This window comes from Canis lupus, chromosome 6 (assembly GCF_003254725.2).
Source record: "Canis lupus dingo isolate Sandy chromosome 6, ASM325472v2, whole genome shotgun sequence".
Lineage (NCBI taxonomy): Eukaryota > Metazoa > Chordata > Mammalia > Carnivora > Canidae > Canis > Canis lupus.
This window is the reverse complement of record NC_064248.1, coordinates 6,445,216-6,468,294: the sequence shown is the minus strand read 5'-3', so window position 1 is coordinate 6,468,294 and position 23,079 is coordinate 6,445,216. Positions and strand designations below refer to the sequence as shown.

General features: G+C 42.7%; 1 protein-coding gene across 2 annotated transcripts; it reads right to left on the bottom strand.

Annotated features, from left to right (window-relative positions):
* Nucleotides 1–1,836: 1,836 nt before the first annotated feature.
* BCL7B (BAF chromatin remodeling complex subunit BCL7B) lies at nt 1,837–23,079 on the bottom strand. Of its 2 annotated transcripts, none has more exons than XM_025425826.3 (6): nt 22,844–23,079; nt 18,472–18,547; nt 6,891–6,987; nt 4,534–4,704; nt 3,112–3,191; nt 1,837–2,891 (listed from the first exon to the last, which is right to left on the bottom strand). In XM_025425826.3, the coding sequence occupies exons 1-6, from the start codon at nt 22,933–22,935 to the stop codon at nt 2,799–2,801; spliced, it is 609 nt and encodes a 202-aa protein (XP_025281611.1). In that variant the 5' UTR covers nt 22,936–23,079; the 3' UTR covers nt 1,837–2,798. The 2 variants fall into 2 exon arrangements, with proteins under 2 accessions (XP_025281611.1, XP_025281612.1); XM_025425827.3 differs by having other exon boundaries at nt 18,472–18,564; nt 22,844–23,078.

The following is a 23,079-nucleotide window of genomic DNA, read 5'->3' as shown; positions in this document are numbered from 1 at the left end:
GCATCCGACTCAGTTTTGGCTCAGGTCATGCTCTCAGGATCCTAGAATGGAGCCCCACGTCCAGATCCCTGCTCAGCAGAGTCTGCTTGTCTTCCTTCTGTCCTTCCCCCTGCTTGTGCTCTAAAATAAATAAAATCTTAATAAACAAATAGAGACTACAGAGACATGACAACTAGATGCAATGAATGATCCTAGATTAGATCTAGGGATGGGGGCTAAAGAGAACTACCGTTATTATTGGGACAGTTGGGGCAATTTAAATATGTTCATATTAAATATTATTGTATCATTGTTAAAGTTCTTGAGTATCATGGTGTTACTCTGGTCACATTGAGGAATGTCCTTGTGCTTAGGACATACAGGCTCAAGTATTCAGAGTTCAAAGTGTCAGAATGACAGCAACCTATTTTCAGGTACTCACCCACCCCCCCCCCCCCCAAGAAAAAGAAAGAAAAAAATGTATATTGAGATGCAAATGTGTCAAATGTTAGTAATTGGTGTAGCTAGATGAAGGGTAGACAGTTTATTGAGCTATCTCTTTCAGCTTTCTATAGTTTTGAAAAGTCTCGAAAAGTTGGAGAAAATAGAAACCCAGTTCCCTGGTTACTCCCTACACATAACCCCATGCTTTGCTGTCTCCATTTGCTTGCCTGTGCTAACCTATCCTGAGTAGTCTTTCCTTATAATCAGGGAAAATTTTCAAGGCCAAGCCTTGACTGCCACCTCTGCTGTGAGCATCCTGTGATCTCAAAGCTTTTTCTCTGGACCCTCGCAGTTCTCTACCTTCTCTACCCACGGTGACAGGTGCTCCTGTCTACCTTCTCTACCATACTGTAAGCTCCTGAAAGGCAGAGACTTTTCTACCTGTTGTACCATATACACAAAGAACCCAGAATATACTTTCAACCAATATTTATAAAAAAAAAAAAAAAAGCCATTTTCCAAGATGAAGAGTAACTTAAGCATGGAAATCTGCTCCCTAAGTGCTCAACTTTTCCATACTCCAAAACGCTCCTGTGCAAAATCCATTAAGCACTGTTGATTTTTTGTGCTTATTCATATTCAGCGCATTTAGTTAGCAGGCTCCTATTTTTCTTAATAATTCAAATGTGCATATGCATTGGGCCTACTGATACCCAGAGGCAGTGTTTTGAATTATTTGTGAACAACTTGCGGTCACTGCTTGACGATTCTTCTCTTTTTCTTCTCTAACCCTTATCCCATCAAGATTCTGGAATGTTGTTGAAGATGGCTAGCCTGGTTTCTTATAATATTATTGAGAAGTGGTACTAAAGTACAAATCAACAAGAGAAGAGAATGGTTTCTATTACATCTTTTTCATCCTCCCACACGTTCCTTTGTGGGCCCCACTCCAGCACCCTCTTTACGAAGCTTTAGGAGGTTCTGTGTAGGGGTCTACTCCCTCACCAGTCTGTCTCCTGAGGGACAGAATTCCTGGCCTCCGTGTGATGACTCCACAATATCATGGATGTACTTAGTGCCAAGGAGCTGTATACTTTTAAGTGGTTAAAATGGTAAATTTTATGTTATGTATATTTTACCATAATATAAAAAAGTAAGAAAGAAAAAAAAGAAAAAACCATTCATGAATGCCTCCTAAGGACCTGGAGCCATGGCAAACATACATTGGCTGAATTCCTTGTACACAGGGACAGAAATATAAATCAGACTACATGACAACTTCAAAGGGGGTCTCCAAATTATTTCTATCAGAAAATCTCTTTGTGGAAGTAAGATCATTGGTAGGCACTCAGCCAACACCCTACTAGCCCCTGCCTCCATGACCTTCAAGAATGAAGCACTCAAACAACAAGATGTATTTCAAATAGTTTAATTTTAAAAATATTCTATTCAGTGCTAAAATATGTCTTCACTCACTGTTGCCCATTTCCATTTTCTTAAACTTTTTTGAACAAAAAATAAAATCACAAAGTTGAATTAAACATGCAGATTTCAAAGAAGAGGGAACTTTCTAGAAAGTCTGAGCTGAAGGAGTATTGTGGGGGATGGGTACTGTTGTCAGAACCTTAAATCCTTGCTGGGGCAGAGTCTGTGGCTGGAGGCAGGGGACTGTAGCGGGAGCAGGGGATATTGGAATAAAATGTACAGGTGAGAACAGGGAAAGCTCTACGTGTGCGTGTGTGTATTTGGTGAAGAGGATGGTTACAGCAGGGGACAAAGGACTGTCAGCAGCTGGAGAGCCCATGAGAGGCAGGATATCCTCAAGAATGGGCAGAAGTGCCAGGACAGCAGGAAACCTATACAAACTTTTCTGCCCTCTTGTAGAGAAGAGCCTTTCCCTTCCCTCCAAAGTCTCCACCAGGCCTTCTCCAACAGCAGCTTACAGGCTCCTAGCCCAATGGGAAAGTTCATAAACCTACAGTCTCCATTTAAGTTCAAGTAACTTAGGCCCTCTGTCCTCTAGAGGGTACCTTCCACATCTCCTTCCTCCTGTACAAGCGCCAGCAGCTCAGTCCAGAGGTTCTGGAGCAGAGACTGCTACCTGGAGGTGACAGATGAACCTTGGGACAGCTGATACTGGGGTGCAAAAAAGACATAAGTACTCCTTTTCTCAGGAGCAAGCAGACACAGGTGCCAGGGACAGGAAGATGATGCTACAATCCCAAGTCCTATGTCCAACCTTCCAGCCCAGAAGGCTCCTATGTGCAGGCTCTGGACCCCAGTGCTTGCCCTTATCCCAGCAACAAAGCACGCCCAGAACCAGAATGCAATAAATAGAGGCAGGGGGCCAGGAGGCAAAGGGCACCAGGATGCTGCTAGCTTTCTGATGCTGTCTGCGACACTGTGGGTTGGTCCACACAGAAGCGTTTCAGGGGTGGGGCACCTGAGTCTTCCTCTTCCTCAGCAACCTAGGAATAGTCAGAGTATGAAATTATAATAGGGCCACCCCCCTCTACCAGAACCTCCCCATTCCCCCTAATTACAGCCCAGAAACCCACCCCCAACCTTCCTGCAGACAGCATTTTCCCTTGTTGCCTCCCCCCATATTCAATGCTATAAGATCCAATTCACATCAACAGACTCCTTACTTTTTTTTTCTTTTTAGAAACTGGGAAACTGTGTTCTTACCTGTGTCTCTAGTGGAACCGGTTCTTCCTTCGTGAGGGTGGGAGGTTCATCAGCAACTTCTGAGGCAGGGAGGGAGGGCTCTGAAAAAGCAGCAAGGTCAGGGGTGCCTGGGTGGCTCAGTTGGTTAAGCAACCAACTCGATTTCGGCTTAGGGTTGTGATATCGAGACCCATGTTGGGCTCCATGTGGAGCCTGTTTAAGATTCTCTGTCTTCCCCACACCCCCAACCGCAAAAGCCGTAAGATGAGTACAACTGCACAACCTCTCCTCCCCAGGCAGGAGACTCCTGCGGAATCTGCCTCAAGCTGGGGGAGCTTCCCTAAGAGCTAGGTGAAGGTACGTTGGTGAAGAACACCACCAGCTGGAGAATTAGTATATGTTATCAGAAGAAATGTGAAGGAGGGATCCCTGGGTGGCGCAGCGGTTTGGCGCCTGCCTTTGGCCCGGGGCACGATCCTGGAGACCAGGGATCGAATCCCACGTCGGGCTCCCGGTGCATGGAGCCTGCTTCTCCCTCTGCCTGTGTCTCTGCCTCTCTCTCTCTCTCTCTGTGACTATCATAAATAAATAAAAGTTAAAAAAAAAAAAAAAAAAAGAAATGTGAAGGATACAATGCAAAGAGCATAATTTCTGAAGTCAGAAGGAGGGATACTGGACACATCCACTTCTACCGGTTATTAGCTATGCAATCCTGGACAAGCAGTTTAACCTTTCTAAGACTCCACTTCCTCATCTATACAATGGAGATAATACCTACTATTTCATAGAATTTTGTTGTTGTTGTTTTTAAAGAATTTATTCATGAGAGACACAGAAAGAGAAGCAGAGGCAGAGGCAGAGGCAGAGGGAGATACAGGCTCCCCGCAAAGAGCCCACTGCAGGACCTGACCCTAGGACCACACCCTGAGCTGAAGGCAGACACTCAACTGCTGAGCCACCCCAGGCATCCCTATTTCGTAGTTTTTGTTTTTTTTTTAAGATTTTATTTTTACTTATGTATTCATGAGAGACACAGAAAGAGAAAATGGCAGAGACACAGGCAGAGGGAGAAGCAGGCTCCATGCAGGGAGCCCGATGTGGGACTCGATCCCGGTTCTCCAGGATCATGCCCCAGGCTGAAGGCAGCGCTATACCGCTGAACCACCCGGGCTGCCCTTTCATAGGGTTTTTGAAAGAATTATACCAGGCATCAAATATGAAAAGTGCCTTACACAGAGTTTGGCGATCCATTATGTTGTTTGCTTTCTTTTTTCATTCCATGAGGGTAGAAAACACAACGCTTCCCCAGAAAAGCCCAAACCATTAACAAATGGTTCAAGACTCTCAGGCCCAGGGCGCCTTCTCTAACCTTCTCCTCTAAAGAAGTAAACATCAAGGACACAGGCTCCTCCAGATGCTCATCCAGGGTCAACTGCAACTCACCCTCGAGGATCTCCTGGCCCAGAGTAGGGGGCTGGGAGTCATCTGTGCGGAAGTCAGAGGTGTGTGCTGGGCTCAGGGACTCACTCTGCTGGGGGCTGGGGCTTGAGTTGGTGCTGCTGTCCACCTTGAGTTGATAGACATCAGACACGGAACTCTGGTTGCTGTTTTCATCTGAAAACCAAACATGACAAAGGCAACAGCTGAGAGTAGTAATTTTTCTTGAGAGCAACTTGGTACAGAGCTGAGGGCCTGGTGTCTCCTTAGGCAGCCACAGTCACAACCAAATGTAATGATCACTGCTCAAGACATCCCCTGAGCCAAAGGCAAACAAACAAAGGCAGGGCAAATTATTAACAGTTTAAGTTGATTAATTTAAACATTTTCTGTCTCACATCATATTCTAAGCACCAGATCCAGCCAAAACCTTTAAGTTTATGCAACATTTAGATCTCAGGAAGGTCAAGAGAGGCTTAGTAATCCTGTCTTTATTACTTACCAATTATAGTTTGGACCTGGTATTTTCTCACTGTCCAGTGGGAAGGAGTGATGTAGCTGTGCCTCCCAACCTTTCTCACAACACAGGATGAAGAGAAAATGCTAAAATCTGCCTGGCATTCTTGGCTATCTCAAGGAGGACCTGGAGGTGGTCACACTCAGGCTCTACCTCAAGGACCAAGAAATTCACACCTGAGAAGGTCTGTCTGAAGGCTACAAGTCACCACCTAAGTTAAAAATTCAGGAGTCAAAAACTTGTTTGTCTCCCTCACCTGCAGCAGCTGGTCAACAAATCTGGTCCATCCAACTGCTCTGACATCACTTATGTTCATTCCTTCCTCTCCTGCCACTTTAGGTCAGGCCTCATTATCTCTAGCCTGGCTTCCTGCAACAGCCACCTGACTGTCCTTCCTTCAGTCTCCTGTACTCACACCTGTGCTTCTCACTACTGCTGGAGTGATCATTCTAAATCCTTCAGTGGTTCTCTGCTGCCCAAAGGATATAATCCAAACTCCAGGGTTTCCCTGGGCAGGCACAGATGGCCCTATTGCAACCCACAAAATCTTTTGTGGTATCTAAACTCACTGCCTGCTGTTCTAACACACACAAGCGTTGGCTCTGGCCAAGGGAACTAACCTAAGATCCGCTTCATGCACAGATGTCTGGTAGGACTTGCTCTTTCCAGTCTTCCTGGAGAGCCCCGATACATGCCACTGTTCAGCTCAAGCATCACTTCCTCCATGGAGCCCTGTGTTCCAGGCTCCCTTGGGTGGAAATGACTACCCTCTTTATTATGCTCCTGTTGTAACCTATGCACACCTACATTCATTATTTTATACGCCAATTTCCTTCCACAATACTCTGTGCAAGCAGGCTTTGTGGCTTACTTGTCCTGGGATATCCAGGGCAACACACATTATCTGGCACATAGTAGGAGTTCATTAAATGTTCACTGAATGAAAGGGATGGGATGGTGCCCAGACTGAGGAAATGGAGCCTCCTATGTCTCCCAGAGCTCCCAGAACTGATTATTGGACACCCCACACATAGCTAGAAGACTGTTCCCTTGTATTCTCCTTTCTCCATCATACTCATTGACCTTAGCAGGCAGTGGAGAGGTGGGGAGGGGGAATACCTGCACACTCCCAGTCTCATTCCAAAGGGAAAATTGTACACCCTTTCTAGTCTTTACTTCTACAAAGATCAGGATCTTCTACCCTAAAACAGAAGCAGCATTTTACTACAAAAAGAATAAAGTTCCATTACTTTTAAGCTTAGGCAAACACTTCTCTGAGCATAGGCTTCCTTCAACAGGGCTGATAACTGCCTGCTTTACATCATAGGCTGAGGTAAGGATAAAAACAAGAAGTTCACATGCAAGTCCTTCTGAACAGCAGCCACCACACAGGTGTGAAGGTAGTCCTGGGCCTGCAGTGCCAGGTGGGGCATTTACTGAAGACCGGTTCAGGAGGTGGAACTTTGCTCAAAGTGGAGAGGAGAGGCCCTGGCTTTGGGTGGCCTACTCTAAGACACTATCATTATCAAACATACAATCTAAAGAAAAGAGCTTCTGATCCAGAAAGCCAGGACCTAACACAGGGTCTGTCACTTACTGGTTATGTACTTTGAGATATAGAACTTCACCTCTCTGAGCCTTGGTTTCCCTAAATAGAAAACGAAGTTCCAATCATCTACCTTGCAGGGTTGTTATGTGGTTTAAACAAAAAGATGATGTGAAGTGCCAGCAAGATACCAGCAGAACAGCAGGCACTGAAGTGACACATGGAACTATTCTTCTCATTCTTAATGGGTTCAGCTAAGTGCTGCTTTTCCTGCAAGGAAGACATATGGATGCAACTCACCCTGGAATTCAAGAAGGAGAGAGGAATTGGCTGAGGCATCAGAGGGAAAGCCATTAGGTTCCCGGGCTGCTGAACTGTTCGATTTTGACTTTTCTTTCTAGAAAAGGAAAAAAAGAGGAATATGACAGAGCCAAGTAGGAGACCCACAGAAAGGGAGAAGGGTGCTATGTGAGACACCACAGAGGTCTGGATTAGGACTGAATAGGAATAATGACAACAGTGTGAAAATCCAGGAGCCAAAGAATAACAGAATCCTGGACGAGGTGTCCTCAAGCCTTGGTGTCTCTATCTTGTAAAATGGATCCTGCCAGCACTAATGTCATGACTCAGAAGTAAGGGGCAGATACACAGGCTTCCACTAGAGCTCCTGTGGTTCTCTTCTGCTTTCTACCCTGAGCAGAATGCTCTATCTCACCCTTCCCTATGTGGATGGATGAGAAATACAGAGTACTCATTTGAGAAGGATTCCTGTTTTCGTAGCACAGCAGGAAAAAGGGAAAGAATGGGCCTATGATTGGACCCAAGAAGAAGTCACTTTATATATAATATAAGCAGTGATAGGACCAATCAATCCATCCATTCAGAATGATCACCCGATGTCTACCTTTGCCTATAACATTTCCTTCAAACAGGATGTAGGTTACACACGTGGGGAAATCACATGCGAAGGTAAGCGCTAGCTTGCAACAAACAAGCCCAAAGGAAAGGAAATAAATCCATCCAAACATTTGCAAATGAGAGAATCCCAACAGCCAAAAGTTTAAATCTGGGTAATCTCAAATTTGCTAATTTATACATGTTTATTTATTATACACACATTTAATTTTTGTTATAACTTTCAATCCTCTCTTTGCAATGCATCAACTACACAAATTCATGCACCACTTTCCCTTCATTTTTCCCATATGCAGACATGATTTTAAAGCAATTACACTTCACATTTAACCACAGAAGCTGCATAAACACAATTTTTAAAAATGTATTTATTTAGAGAGAGCAAGCATGTGCTTGAGCGTGGGGAGGGGCAGAGTGAATGGCAGAGGGAAAAAGTGAGAGAGAATCCCAAGCAAACTCCATATTGAGCACAGAGCCCAATACACCATGATCATGACCTGAGCCAAAATCAAGAGTCAGATGCCCAATCAACCAAGGCGTCCCCACTGAAAACTTTTAAATGTACACTACATGAAGTTTGTGCCAATTTTTTAAAAAGATTTTATTTATTTACTCATGAGAGAGGCAGAGAGAGACAGGCAGAGACATAGCAGAGGGAAAAGCAGGCTCCATGCAGGAAGCCTGATGTGGACCTTGATCCCAGAACTCCAGGATCACGTCCTGAGCTAAAGACAGACACTCAAGCGCTGAACCACCTAGGCGTCCCTAGTTTGTGCCAATCTACTCTCTCATCAGTGATATCTCACTTCCTTGATCCTTCCCACTTCACCATTTTGATCATCATTTCCAATTTTTCCTAATGTAGCAGGTCTATATTAGTACCTTAGAAGATGGCACACGACCATGGACCACTGGAGGGCAGATAAACTGAGAGGCCTCAGCAAACACTGTGAGAAGCCCTTGGGAAACACAAAGGGAAAAGGGTCCTGGGCAGAGATGGGGAGGGGACTTCTACCGGTGCTTCTCACCCCATTTTCATGCCCAAGAGATTTAACTGCCTGACTTTTGGCCCTTTTGGGTAATAGAACCACTAGAGCCAGGGCTGGATGAAAAATCAAGGATGACTCCAGAGCTCCCCTAACTTTCATCCACCAGTCCCCTGGGGCTGGCAATGACATGGAAGGATGGCAGCTCCCAGATAAAGGTAGCACTGAAGACTGGTACTAGAGAGTTCCCTGGGAGGCAGGGGAAGAGGGGGCAAGGGAAAGGCTGAATCCTGAAGCTCACTCAATAATCTGAATTCACTCAGAGGGAAACCAGAGCCTGGAGCTTATATCCTCCTTCAGTTAGGTACTGCTCGCCAAGGCAGCTCAGAGTCCCCAGGGAATAAAAAAGGAGTGCACAGAAAAAACTAACCAGACACTGCACCATTAAAGACAATAAACAGAACAAGCTATGCCAGAAGGAGACTAACAGAACACAAGAATTTAAATAAAACGTTAAGTCTCGGGGCCTGGGTGGCTCAGTCAGTTGGGAATCCAACTCTTGATTTTGGCTCAGGCCATGACCTCAGGGTCATGAGATTGAGTCCCCCCCACCAACTTTGGGCTTGGCCTGAGTGTGGAGCCTGCTTAGGATTCTTTCTCTCCCTCTGCCCCTCTCCCCACCCCCAACTTGTGCCTGATGCTCTCTCCCTAAAAAAAAAGAAAAGAAATTTTAAAAAGTCTTCTCAGAAAGATAAGGATACTGGAAAGTTGTTTTGAAGAACCACCAATTGAGGAAATTTTGTATGAACAATTATTGAAAATAAAAATTACGTGAATGAGTCTAGTAGCAGAAATAGATACAGCTAAAAATGAGCAAAAATTGGACTGAGAAATCAGAACACAGAGAAAAGAATGAAGAGATGAAACAAAAGGAAAGGGAAAAAATAAAGAAGCTAGATATGAACACCACAGGATATTCTTACAGAAGTCCTAGGAGAACAAAGACAGGAAAGAAAGTCTAGAAGTTTCCCGGAATACAAGAGGACCACCTATGAAGAATCAAGAAGAATTAGTCTGACATTAGATTGCTCAATAGTAAAACCAGAAGCAAAACAATTGAGTAATAGTTTCAAAATGCTGAAAGAAAATAATTTTGAACCTAGCATTTCAGATGTAGGTAAAATGATCAGATAAACATGAAAATGAAACAAAGGTATTTTCAAGAGTAAAAAGATATTTTCAGAAAGTTTTCTCCACAAAAGCTCTCTTTAACAAAACTCTTGAAGGATACATTCCAAGAAAAGACATGAATCTAGGAGAAACCAATAATAAATAGGTACAGTTAGTATATAATCAGTAACACTTACTTTGTCTAACTAAGCAATGACTAAAACAAGAAATATTTGTAAAAACTGAAATACATGAACTGAATATCAGATCTGAAATTCCAGTCAAAACTAAGGACAGGGTAGGGATGGAAGTGGGGGGAGGGGTGAAAGAGAAGTGGTTAAAAATGTGTCATGAGTATTGAGTATTACCAAGTTCCAAGGGTAAATGCAGATTTTTAAAGATTTTATTTATTTATTCATGAGAGACATACAGAGAGAGGCAGAGATATAGGCAGAAAGAGAAGCACGCTGCAATGTGGGACTCAATCCTAGGACCCCAGGATCACAGCCTGAGCCAAAGGCAAATGCTCAACCACTGAGCTACCCAGGTGCCCTAAATGCAAATTTTGATAAGCTTCACACATTGACAGGGAAATATAGTAAGTATAAGTCTTATTAAGTTAGAGGCAGACAATAGAAAAATGAAAATACAGAACTTTCAAATCAACAAAGAAAAATTTGTTTAGCTATCATGAGAAGAAGACAGAAAAGAAGAGCATATTATGGCAGAAATCCTTGTCCATATTAATAGAATTTTTAGGTGGTCACACTTCCCCAGCCTTCCTGGACCCTACATGTCATACAAACTATTACAAACACACATAGCAAGTATATATGTCCCGAGGCAATTTCTAGGAGATTCCTACTAAAATTCATGAAAATTCCATCTGCCCATCCTTCCAATCCTCTGCTGTCTAGAGCCTAAATATGTAGAATGAATGGCTGGACCTTGACCTTGGAATACAAGGTCAAAACTAGAGCAGAGGAATGGGGAGTTATTTAATGGGTATAGAGTTTAGTTTTGCAAGATGAAGAAGCCTGGAGAAACTGTACACTTAAACATAAAAAATAAAAAAAATATACTGTACACTTAAAAAATGGTTAAGATGGTAAATTTTATGGTACATATCCTTTATCATAATTTAAAATAAACTAAAATTAAGTCATTACTCTCTTAAAAAATTAAAAAAAAAAAAAAAAAAAAAAAAAGGAGCAGAAAGGTTGGAAGAAGTCTGGGCCCTGGGGACTTCTGGAGATCCATAACGAGTCCTGGATTGCATGCTTCTATTCCTCTAAGAAAAAGAGTAAAATAAACTTCTTAAGCCATTGCTATTTTGAGTTTTCTGTCACCCACAGCAAAACCTAATGCTGATAGACCCAATAAAAAAACACGAAACAGGGATCCCTGGGTGGCGCAGCGGTTTAGCGCCTGCCTTTGGCCCAGGGCGCGATCCTGGAGACCCGGGATCGAATCCCACGTCGGGCTCCCGGTGCATGGAGCCTGCTTCTCCCTCTGCCTGTGTCTCTGACTCTCTCTCTCTCTATCTCACTGTGTGACTATCATACATAAAAAAAAATAAAAAAAAAAACACGAAACAGAATTTCAAGACATACCAATCAAACATAAATCAAAAGGAGACAGGGTAGAAATTATAATGTCAAAGTTGAATTTGAGGTGAAAAAGGGCTGGATATAAAGGACAAAGAAGGACATTACATGCTGGTAAAATGAATGACAGGTGAAGATAATATAATAATAATGGCACAATCATAAATACATCAAAAACAGAGTTTCAAACATAAAGTAACAAGTGACTCATCAGCCATGAAGAAGCAAACAAGTCAACAATTTAACACACCCTTCTCAGAAACAGTTAAGACAAACATAAAAAAAAAGCAAAGATACAGAAGATTTGAGTAACATAATAAATGCTTCAATTATTTAATTTCATATCTAGAGAGTATATTTTATTTTATTTTATTTTATTTTATTTTATTTTATTTTATTTTATTTTATTTTAAAGATTTTATTTATTTATTCATGAGAGACACAGACAGAGAGAGAGTAAGGCAGAGACACAGGCAGAGGGAGAAGCAGGCTCCATGCAGAAGCCTGATGTGGGACTCAATCCCGGGACTCCAGGATCACGCCCTGGACCGAAGGCAGGCACTAAACCGCTGAGCCACCCAGGGATCCCCTAGAGAGTATATTTTAATCACAAGTGAATGATCTGAAAATCATGTACCAGAACAGATCACCAAAAAAGTTCCAATAATCCCAAAGAACTAATATCCTACCAATTTAATAAAATCAGTACACCCATTTTTTAAAAGATTTTATTTATTTATTCATGAGAGGCAGAGACATAGGCAGAGGGAGAAGCAGGCTCCCTGCAGGGAGCCCGATGCAGTACTCTATCCTGGAACTCAAGGATCACACCCTGAGATGAAGGTAGACACTCAACCACTGAACCATCCAGGCATCCCAATCAGTACACCAATTAAAAAGAAATAGTTCAAAAATAATCTAACACATCTAGAAATTAAAAATAATTATATTAAGTAAACTTTGGATTAAAGAGGAAATCAAACCAAACTCTTAAAAAGAGTTTTAAGTTTATGAAAAACTTAAAACTTAATTACTCCCTCAAAAAAAAACCAAAAAACAAAAACCTTAATTACCCCACTGATGACATTCATACATGTCAAAATTTGGGAGATGACTAAAGTGAAATATACTTCATTTTTAATGAATCTCTATGTCCGGGAACCCTGGGTGGCGCAGCGGTTTAGTGCCTGCCTTTGGCCCAGGGCGCGATCCTGGAGACCCAGGATCGAATCCCATGTCGGGCTCCCGGGGAATGGAGCCTGCTTCTCCCTCTGCCTATGTCTCTGCCTCTCTCTCTCTCTCTGTGTGACTATCATAAAAAAAAAAAAAAAAAAAAAAACCTAAAAAAAAAAAAAAAAAAAGAATCTCTATGTCCAACGTGGGCCTCAAACTCATGACCGTGAGATCAAGAGTTGCACGTTCTACCAAGTGAGCCAGGCAGGTGCCCCAAAAGCAAAGTACATTAAAAAAAAAAAAAGGGGGTATCTGGCTGGTTCAGTCAGAGGAGCATGTGAGTCTTGATCTCAGGGTTGTGAGTTCAAGTCCTACGTTGGGGAGAGATTACTTAAATAAATAAAACTTTAAAAAAAATAAAAATAATTTTTTAAAACTAGAAAAAAAGGAAGTTCAATACAATAGGCTAGAAAAAGAACAGAGTAAACTCAGTAAAACAAAAAGGAAATAATGGCAAAAACTAATTAAATAGAGAACAAAGCAAACAAAAGATCAACAAAAATTACAAGATTTTTAAAATAAAGGCTTTAGGAGAGACAATAAATCAGATCATATTGGGATCCCTGGGTGGCGCAGTGGTTTAGCGCCTGCCTTTGGCCCAGGGCGCGATCCTGGAGACCCGGGATCGAATCCCACGTCAGGCTCCCGGTGCATGGAGCCTGCTTCTCCCTCTGCCTGTGTCTCTGCCTCTCTCTCTCTGTGACTATCATAAATAAATAAAAATTAAAAAAAAATTTATAAAAAAATCAGATCATATTATGGGAAAAACAACACATGTAAAAAAGGTAAAATAATTATCAATATAACGAAGACTTTAAGGTACATAATAATATTATGAATAACTAACTGCATACCAACACATGTGAAAACTCTGATCAGTGTTCAGAGGTACTGTTGGCATCTGAGCAGCCCAATTAATTCCTCATTGTACAAAGACTGAGTCATGCACTACTAAAACTTCAGCATTACTGGCCAACCGAAAAGTACCCTGCCTCATTTCTAAACACAACTGGAGAAATGAAGAATGTGGATGACCTAGCACTGAACCCTATTAAAGAACCAATGGCCTATTTGGAATGCATAGTTTCTAGGAAGTATATAAAATGCAGAATAAGTACAAAAAAAAGGAGAAAACCTAAATACATCAATCACCATTAAAGTTACCATGATGATAATCAACATCCCTCTACTAAAGGCCCAGAGAGTACTAAAGGTGACCTCTACCAAACTTCCTCATTTTATACTAGTTGTTCTAGAAATCAAAAAAGGGGAAATTGCCTAACTTGTTTTAGGAGGTGAATGTAATTTTAATATCATAACAAGGTAAAGATAGCATAATAAAAGAAAATTATAGACCAATTTAACTTATGAACCAGATGCAAATATCTTAAATGTAATATCTATGAATGGACTACTACATCCTATGGGGGGAAAGAAAGCAGATCCAAGTAGAATATCTTTTAGGGATACAAGAATGTAAAAGTTTCAACATCAGAAATTTAGTAATATAATTCAGCATACTAATACATCACAGATGAGAGAAGGAAAATTGCATGAATACTTCAGTAAATGCAGGAAAAGCAGCTGGATAAAGTCCAACATCTATCCATAATTTTTTTGTTTTTGTTTGTTTTTTTAAGATTTTATTTATTCATTCATGGGAGACACAGAGACATAGAGGGAGAAGCAGGCTCTCCACAGGAAGCCTGATGTGGGACTCAATCCCCGGACCTGAGATCCCCTAAGCCAAAGGCAGATGCTCAAGCACTGAGCCACCCAGGCATCCCTCTATTCATAATTTTTAATGAATCTTAGAAAAATAAAAAGAGAAGTGAATTGTTATTTTGATAAGGCTATCTTCCCAAGAACCTACAGCAAGAGAGAAAATTCATCCTACTTAATAAATACAAAATACTGATGGTAAATAAAAGTTACTTTAGCCCAGGAGGAAAGTACAATAACAACAAAATGGAGAGCTCAAAATCAGATCTAGATATGAATACAGCACACAACAGAGATAACATCACAAATCAGTAAAGGATATGTTGTTTTTTGTTTTTTTTTTAATGATAGTCACACAGAGAGAGAGAAAGAGGCAGAGACACAGGCAGAGGGAGAAGCAGGCTCCATGCACCGGGAGCCCGACGTGGGATTCGATCCCGGGCCTCCAGGATCGTGCCCTGGGCCAAAGGCAGGCGCCAAACCGCTGCGCCACCCAGGGATCCCCCTTTTTTTTTTTATGATAAGGGATAAGTTATTTAGTAAATAGTATTAGGGCAAATAGCTCTCTGTACGAAGGAAAAATAAAATTAGATCCGTATCTCCATCACTAAAGAAAAACAACACAAAACATAACAATACATGTTGTTTGGAGATGTTGTTTATGATCATGCAATGCAGAATAATTTTGAAACAAGAGTCAAAAAGCAAAAGCTGAGGTACCAGGGTGGCTCAGCTGGTTAAGCATCTGCCTTTGGCTCAGGTCATGATCCTGAGGTCCTGGGATGGAGCACCTCCTCCCAGCTCCCTGCTCAGCAGGGAACCTGCTCCCCCCCACCACCACTCCCTTTGCTTGTTTTCTCTCTCAAATCTTTATAAAAACAAACAAACAAACAAAACAACCAAACAAAAAACCCACGAAAAACAAAAGCCGTAAGAAAAAACTAATTTGACACAAAAAATGTAAAGGAATTAAAGGCTGTTACTCACAGTTATTAGACAGGCAACGTGTTAGACAAAGGTATCTGCAATGTACAAAACTAACCAGAGTTTTTTGTACCTAGGATATTAACAAATAATCCATGCAAATCAGAAAGGGAAAGACAGGAAACCCAACATAAGCAAAAGAAATCAGAGAAGGTATTTATTTTATTTTTTATTTGTTATTTTTTTTTTTATTTTATTTTATTTTATTTTTTAAAGATTTTATTTATTTATTTATTTATTCATGAAAGACTGAGAGATAGAGAGAGGCAGAGACACAGGCAGAGGGAGAAGCAGGCTCCATGCACCGGGAGCCTGACGTGGGATTCGATCCCGGGTCTCCAGGATCGCGCCCTGGGCCAAAGGCAGGCGCCAAACCGCTGCGCCACCCAGGGATCCCTATTTTTTATTTTTTTTATTTTTATTTTTTTTTGGTATTTAAATGGATATAAAGGAAATCTGAATGGAAACCTGAAGAGATGAAGTCATTCACCTCATGAGTCATCAGAGAAATGTAAAATAAACAAAGAGATCTAGCAGACTGGCAGGACTGGTAGTATCAACTGCTGGTGAAATAGAAATGTGAACCCCCTGGCACTCCTGGGGAAGTGTACTAACTACACTGGTGCAGCCCTAAGAGAGAGACTGGGCAGCAGTTAGAAAAAACAATTGGCACGTACACCTTAACAGCAATCTCACTCCTGGGCATTTATCCCAGAAGTCATCTAGAAGAATGGTTTAAGGGATGTCCATTGCAACCACCTGTGCTCCCAAAAAACTGGATGCAAACACACAGAAACACCCATATTCAGACACGTGAAATATGGCAAACGTGGCTCTACAAAGCGGGAGGAAAAGAACAGTCTTTTCAATAAATGGTGTTGGGACAAATGTACATCCAGGTGGAAAAAAATGAAAATTGGCCCATACTTCAAAATATACAAAAATCAATGCCAAGTGTGTTATAAATAAGAACTGAATAGAAGACTCTATGGAAGATTATCTTTGTGGGCTCAAAGAAGGAAAAGATTTTAAGACATTTAATAGTACTTACTAACTTTAAAGGAAAAGATTAATTATTTTGTCCACATTAAAATTAACAACTTCTGTGACAAGGCAGCCTAAAGTAAAGACAGTACAAAGGGAAGCCGTGGAATAGAAAAAGGTATGGATAGTATATAATCAAGAAAGGATTTGTTTGTCTAGAACACCGAGAATTCCTACAAGTCATAAGGAAAAAACAACCAAATGGACTTAAAGAGGCACTTCCTGAAACAGGAAATTGGAAAAGTTCAAGCCTAAACACTGAAAAGGTGCTCAATCTCATTAGTAATTACATAGTCACCAAATTGAAATCCCAAAATATCTTTACATGTAAGAAATAATAGCAACTGTTGATGAGGGTTTGGAGCTCTGAGAACTCTCCTGGTGGGAATACAAAATGGGTACAATCACTCTGAGAAAGTTTAGCATTAGCTACTACTATAGTTCAATATACCCATACTCTCAACACTCAGCAATTCCACTCCTAGGAGCAAATCCTAGGAAAACCCCCACATATGCTGACCCATAAACTGAATAAGAACGTTCACCAGGAACATTGTTCCTATTACCCTAAACTGGGAACAACTCAAATATCCATCTACAGGAGGACCAGAGAGGTAAATCATGGTACAGGCCTATAATATTCCATATAGCAACGAAAAGGGACAAATGGTTCCAAAGACAACATGGATGAATTTCACAAACACAACGCTGAGCAAAAAAAGCAAGACACACAAAAATAGATCCTTTATAATGCCATTTACATAAAGTTAAAAGTGTTTACAAATGCGTACAGCAGTGATAAGAAAAGCAAAAGTAGGAGGGAGGCTTCCTCTGGCGAGGGAAGGGAAGCCAGAAAGAGTTAAACAGAGGCCTCTGGGGAAATGAGCAATGCTGTTTTTTGACCTGGGTGGTTTTTACAAGGGTACTAGCTTTATGTTTTTTCATTATACCATATTATGTTTTATATATTTTTCTGTATGTGTCTTCTATTTGAACTTTTTGAAAACAATTAGGGAAAAAAAGTTGGGAGACCATCTCAGTGTTTATCACTCAGGGAAGGTGTAGATGTATGTGGTCACTGCATATAAGAGAATACGACATAAAATTCAAAGGTAGTAACTCTATTTACAATTATAGAAACATGGATAGTTCTCAAAAACAAGGTTGAACAAAAGAAAAGAAATGGGTTTTTAGTACAATGCTCTATAAATTTTAAAGAGCAAACATGATACAATGCTATGTATTTTTCTTTAAAGATTTACTTATTCGAGATAGAGTCAGAGATATCACACTCACCACAGCATGAACAGGAGGGGAAGAGGGAGACAGAGAGAGAATCTGAAGCAGACTCTACAATGAGTGCAGAGCCTGACATGGGGCTCAATCTAACAACCCAAAACCAAGAGCTGGACACTCAACCAACTACACCATCCAGGTACCCCAAAGCCATGTATTTTTCAAGAATACACAAATATCCATATAAACCCACAGAAAAGGAATCAGAAAAGTATAGATACATATAAAACACAGGGCACTTGGGTGGCTCAGCGATTGAGTGTCTGCCTTTGGCTCAGGTCATGATTCCCCAGGGTCCTGGGATCGAGTCCCACATCGGGCTCCCCACAGGTAGCCTGCTTCTCCCTCTGCCTATGTCTCTGTCTCTCTCTCTGTGTGTCTCTCATGAATAAATAAAATCTTAAAAAAAAAAACAAACAAACAGCCATCCATATAAGTCCATGGAAGAGGAATTACAAAAGTATATATACATATAAAACACATACAATAGACTATATAGTGAACAGCTAATCAGATAAGAGCAAGTTAGCAAATTTTTTCTCACAGGGCCAGATAAATACTTTAGGCTTTGCAAGCATTTAGGTCTTATGGCAACTACTCAATTCTGCCATTATAACTCAAAAGCAGCCACAGACAATAAGGAAACCAATGTGCATAGTTATATTCCAAACTGACAATCACAAGGAGCAGGCCTGCATTGTGGTTCATCAAGCCTTGAAAAAAAGGAACAGGTTAAGGAAAGGGAATAAAGGAGGGAAATAATAGTAAGACAGACTTTGCATGGATCAACCACAAAAGGTGCCATGAACTACTTTCAACTCAATTTTGGGGAATAAATTCCTTTATAATTAAGAGACAATGAAGGAAAGAACAAAAGGAAGTAAACAGTACCTTTTTGTTGTTTTGATTTTCTTCCACACTTACCTCCTTGCTGTCTGTCACAGGAACCCATTTAAATATCCTAAGAGATGTGTCACCCACAGTCACCCACTTTTTCTCCCTGAAAGAAAGACACTTCTTAAAACCAATAAATAATGAAAGATATTTTGTTCATAATGTGATTTTCTACCTCTCAGATCATTCCTTCAGTCTTTCAAAATAATTTTTAATTTAAGCTTATTTATTTTAGTGATCTCTATACCCAACGTGTGGCTTGAGCTTACAACCTCAAAATCAAGAGTCACGTGGTCTTCCAACTGAGCCAGCCAGGTTCCTCAAGTTTCTTCAATCTTGAATGTCTTCTAAACTTCCTTTCCAGGGACGCCTCGGTGGCTCAGCAGTTAAGCATCTGCCTTCAGCTCAGGCCCTGATCCTGGGTCTGGGGATTGAGTCCTGCATGGGGCTTCCTGAGAGGAGCCCACTTCTCCCTCTGCCTATGTCTCTGCTTCTCTCTCTGTGTCTCTCATGAATGAATAAATAAAATCTTTAACAAATAAATAAACTTCCTTTCCATCAAATTACACATTAAAAAAAATTTATTTGACAGAGAGAGAGAGCATAAGCAGGAGGAGCAGCAGGCAAAAGGAAGGGAGACAGAAAGAGAAACAGGCTTTCTGCCTGACAGGGGGCTCAATCCTAGGACACTGGGATCATGACCCGAGCTGAAGGCAACACTTAACTGACTGAATCACTCAGGTGACCCTGTACCTTACCTTTCGATGCAAAATCATCACTTCCAGAAAGACTTCTCTATCAAATTCCTTTGGCTCTGAATCTTCTGCTTGCCTTTTCTCAGTGTACCAAAGCCCTTTTTATCTTACTGACTACACTCATATCAAGTACCAGCATATTTTCACACTCAGGTATCTACCAAGCATTACTTTATTTTACAAAAATTAATTGAATTCTACTGATATTTATAAAGCCCTATTAAACAAGGCCCTGCAGGGATCCCTGGGTGGCGCGGCAGTTTGGCGCCTGCCTTTGGCCCAGGGCGCGATCCTGGAGACCCGGGATCGAATCCCACATCGGGCTCCCGGTGCATGGAGCCTGCTTCTCCCTCTGCCTATGTCTCTGCCTCTCTCTCTCTCTCTCTCTGTGACTATCATAAATAAATAAAAATTAAAAAAAAAAAACAAAAACAAAGAAAAACAAGGCCCTGCAGAAGATAAAGAACATGTAAGATATGGACCCTCACAGGAGCACATAGGAATAAAAAACTCAGTAAGGACATTGTTGTGACACATCAAAGTGATAAGGAAGCAGAGAAAAAGGCTGAAAGATGATAAGGCAGGGCTATGACATGGAAGGAGAATTCCTAGGTCTCCTGTGGAACTCCAGGTTGAAACACAATTCCATTCAGAAATAATCGCAGGTGCAGAACACGATGCTTCCAAGTCTTACACTAGTTTCTGGAAGAGATTGAAGACTGAGCCACGCAAAGACTGCTTTAAGGTTTTGTCTTACAGGTAAAGTTACTTTTGAGGTAAGCCTTAAAAAAATTAAGCCTTGGGCAGCCCTGGTGTCTCAGCAGTTTAGCACCGCCGTCAGCCCAGTGATCCTGGACTCCCGGAATCAAGTCCCACGTTGGGCTCCCTGCATGGAGCCTGCTTCTCCCTCTGCCTGTGTCTCTGTGCCTCTCTCTCATGAATAAACAAATAAAATCTTAAAAAAAACATTAAGCCTTAAAAAAATTAAGCCTAGGGGCACCTGGGTGGCTCAGGGCTTGAGCATCTGCCTTTGGCTCAGGTGGTGATCCCAGGGTCCTGGGATTGAGTCCCATATCAGGCTCCCCACAGGGAGCCTGCTTCTCCCTCTGCCTATGTCTCTGCCTCTCTGTGTCTCTCATGAATAAATAAATAAAATCTTTTTAAAAAAGTTAAGCCTAAAAAAAAATTTTCCCCCAGTTTTGGGGGAATGCAAGTGACATTCTTGAATAAGGATTAGATTATGGACAAGCAGAGCTGGGGAGCCTGAAGAATGACTTGTGAAAGTTTCAAATCCAAATGTGAGGTTCCAGAAAAGCAAAAAAAGCAAGTGTTGTGACTGCTGATATTGATGATGCCGTTCAACAAACAGAAAGAAGAATCAACTACAGACTTAGCAAACTGAAATTAATTCCTGGACTGAGCACTCCACTTCCTCATGATCCTGTGCTAGACCTTGGGCACACAGGCAGCAAGATGTACAGTCCCTACCCTCACAGAGCCTCATTCCAATTGGAAACAGAAATCAAACAACTCATTTCATAGTTGCTTAATCATTAGACTTAACCACATCAAACTGCCACTTCAGTTAAGTTAAAAAGTCAAATATAGGAAATGTCTTATTGGGATCCCTGGGTGGCGCAGTGGTTTGGCGCCTGCCTTTGGCTCAGGGCGTGATCCTGGAGACCCGGGATCGAATCCCACGTCGGGCTCCTGGTGCATGGAGCCTGCTTCTCCCTCTGCCTGTGTCTCTGCCTCTCTCTCTCTGTGACTATCATAAATAAATAAAAATTAAAAAAAAAAAAAGGAAATGTCTTATTATTCAATCTAATACAATTGTGGAAAGTTCTATGAAGGGGACCTGATTTAGATTAGAAATCTTAAAAGGTGTCCCTTGAGAAAGCAATTTTTGTGAGTAGTTAACTGGTCAAGGAATGAGTAGTTAACTAGTCAAGGAGGAGAAGGTAGATGATACCAGGCTTCCTGTGGCTCCCGCTGAAAGATGGCAAGCCACACGGGGAAAGAGGGCAGTCTGAGCCAGTCCAGTGAGGTAGGAAGACCATCTTTGGTCTTTAACCTAAGAGCAAGAAGAGGTCACTGAAGCATTGTTTCTATAGCAGGGGAATGCTATGATAATATTTACACTGAAAAGTGAAATCACTCTGAGTGCAATGTGATGAATGGACTGGGTAATGAGAGTTGAAGAAAGCCAAGAGTTCCAGATGAGAGAGGATGGTCCTCTGGCCAGACTGCTGGGGCTGGGGGTCAGGGTTCAGCAGAGATGGCCAGAAGAAAAGGAAAGGTGTGCTGATTCTTAGGTTTCACCAAAAAACAAACAAACCCCAACCCTAGGAGGATTAGATTTGGAGGGAAAAAAATCATTAATTATTTAATATATATGAATCTCAACTACATATAAAGCTCTTATATATAAAGAAATAAGGAGGGGCAGCCCAGGTGGCCCAGTGGTTTAGTGCCGCCTTCAGCCCAGGGTGTGATCCTGGAGTCCCGGGATTGAGTCCCACGTCAAGCTCCCTGCGTGGAGCCTGTTTCTCTCTCTGCCTGTGTCTCAGCCTCTCTCTCTCTCTCTCTGTCATGAATAAATAAAATCGGAAGGAAAGGAAGGAAGGAAGGAACTTGTGAGGGAGGGGGATCCCTGGGTGGCCCAGCGGTTTAGCGCCTGCCTTTGGCCCAGGGCGCCATCCTGGAGTCCCGGGATCGAGTCCCACGTCGGACTCCTGGCACGGAGCCTGCCTCTCTCTATGTCTATAATTAAATAAATAAATAAATAAATAAATCTTTAAAAAAAAAAAAAAGGTACTTGTGAGGGAAACGAAGAGACACGCAAAAACAAAAACAACACCTGAAGTAATGATGCCCCTGGAGTGGATAGAGGTCTCTGGAAGGAAGGCTAACCCCTACCTGGGCTTTAAAACTATTACTAGCAGTCGGCCAGATTAAAAGACTCAAGAAGTTGGAGCAAACAGTTGGCTGTTAAACTTTTAATGTGATGATGCATCGAAGTTCCTGATACAAAACAGGCGGCCAACCGGCCCTGCAATGAACATCACACAAGCCGTTTCCAAATGAGGGTAGGTCTCGACGACTGCTTTATCAACAGCCTACCCAGCTGGCGGCGTGCGGGCCAGTGCACTGGGGGGAAAGGCGGGTTTTGATTCCCTTGACCACGGCTGCTCCCGTGACAAGTAGGTTTAGCGAGCAGCTCTCACCAAACTTAAAACGAGTTAACACGTAGAGCGCTCGGCCTGGCTGGCGGGAAACCCCCCGAGACTGTCAGCTACCACGCCCGGCAGCTCAGAGGCAGCAAGGCTCCCGAGACCCGCCGGGTGGGGCGCGGCGCGCGAACGAGGCCACGCAGCCACCACGGCGGCCGGAAGCCCGCAGCCCCTCCGGGAGACGCGCGGCCGTCGGGCAGGTGGGCGGGCCCGCGAGCCGGGCGACCCCCTGATTGGCGGCAGCCGGCGCGCCCTCTGACCTCACGCCGACGCGAGCTGCACCCTCCTCCCGCCTTCTCCCGCTCCCCCCTCCCCCCAGCGCCTGCCGGTCGGCGCCCACCCCGCCAGCCAGTCTCGCGCTCCTCTGGGCCTGGGCTGGCGACCCCGCCGGCACCCTCGGGTCCGGCCCCTCACCATTTCCGCACTTTCTCGATGGCCGCCATCACCTTCTTGATGTCGTCCTTGGCCCGGCTGCGGGTCTCTGCCCGGACCGACCGGCCCGACATGGCGGCAGCGGGAGCGGCGGGGGCCGGGGCACTGCTCCCAAGACCCAGGGAATCGCGCGCCTCACGCACCGCCGCCTGCCCGCCGCAGCAGCGTCACCGCAGCCGTCGCCCCCTCCGTGCGCGCGTGCGCGAGGAAGCGCGCGC

What these genes read in the sequence shown, in the direction of transcription:
- BCL7B (XM_025425826.3), bottom strand. Translation starts at nt 22,935, where the DNA reads ATGTCGGGCCGGTCGGTCCGGGCAGAGACCCGCAGCCGGGCCAAGGAC. An exon ending in TCTCCTTCTTGAATTCCAGG is followed by an intron (nt 4,705 to 6,890) that starts GTGAGTTGCATC and finishes TTTGGTTTTCAG; the next exon opens with ATGAAAACAGCAACCAGAGT. An exon ending in GGGCCAGGAGATCCTCGAGG is followed by an intron (nt 3,192 to 4,533) that starts GTGAGTTGCAGT and finishes CTGCTTTTTCAG; the next exon opens with AGCCCTCCCTCCCTGCCTCA.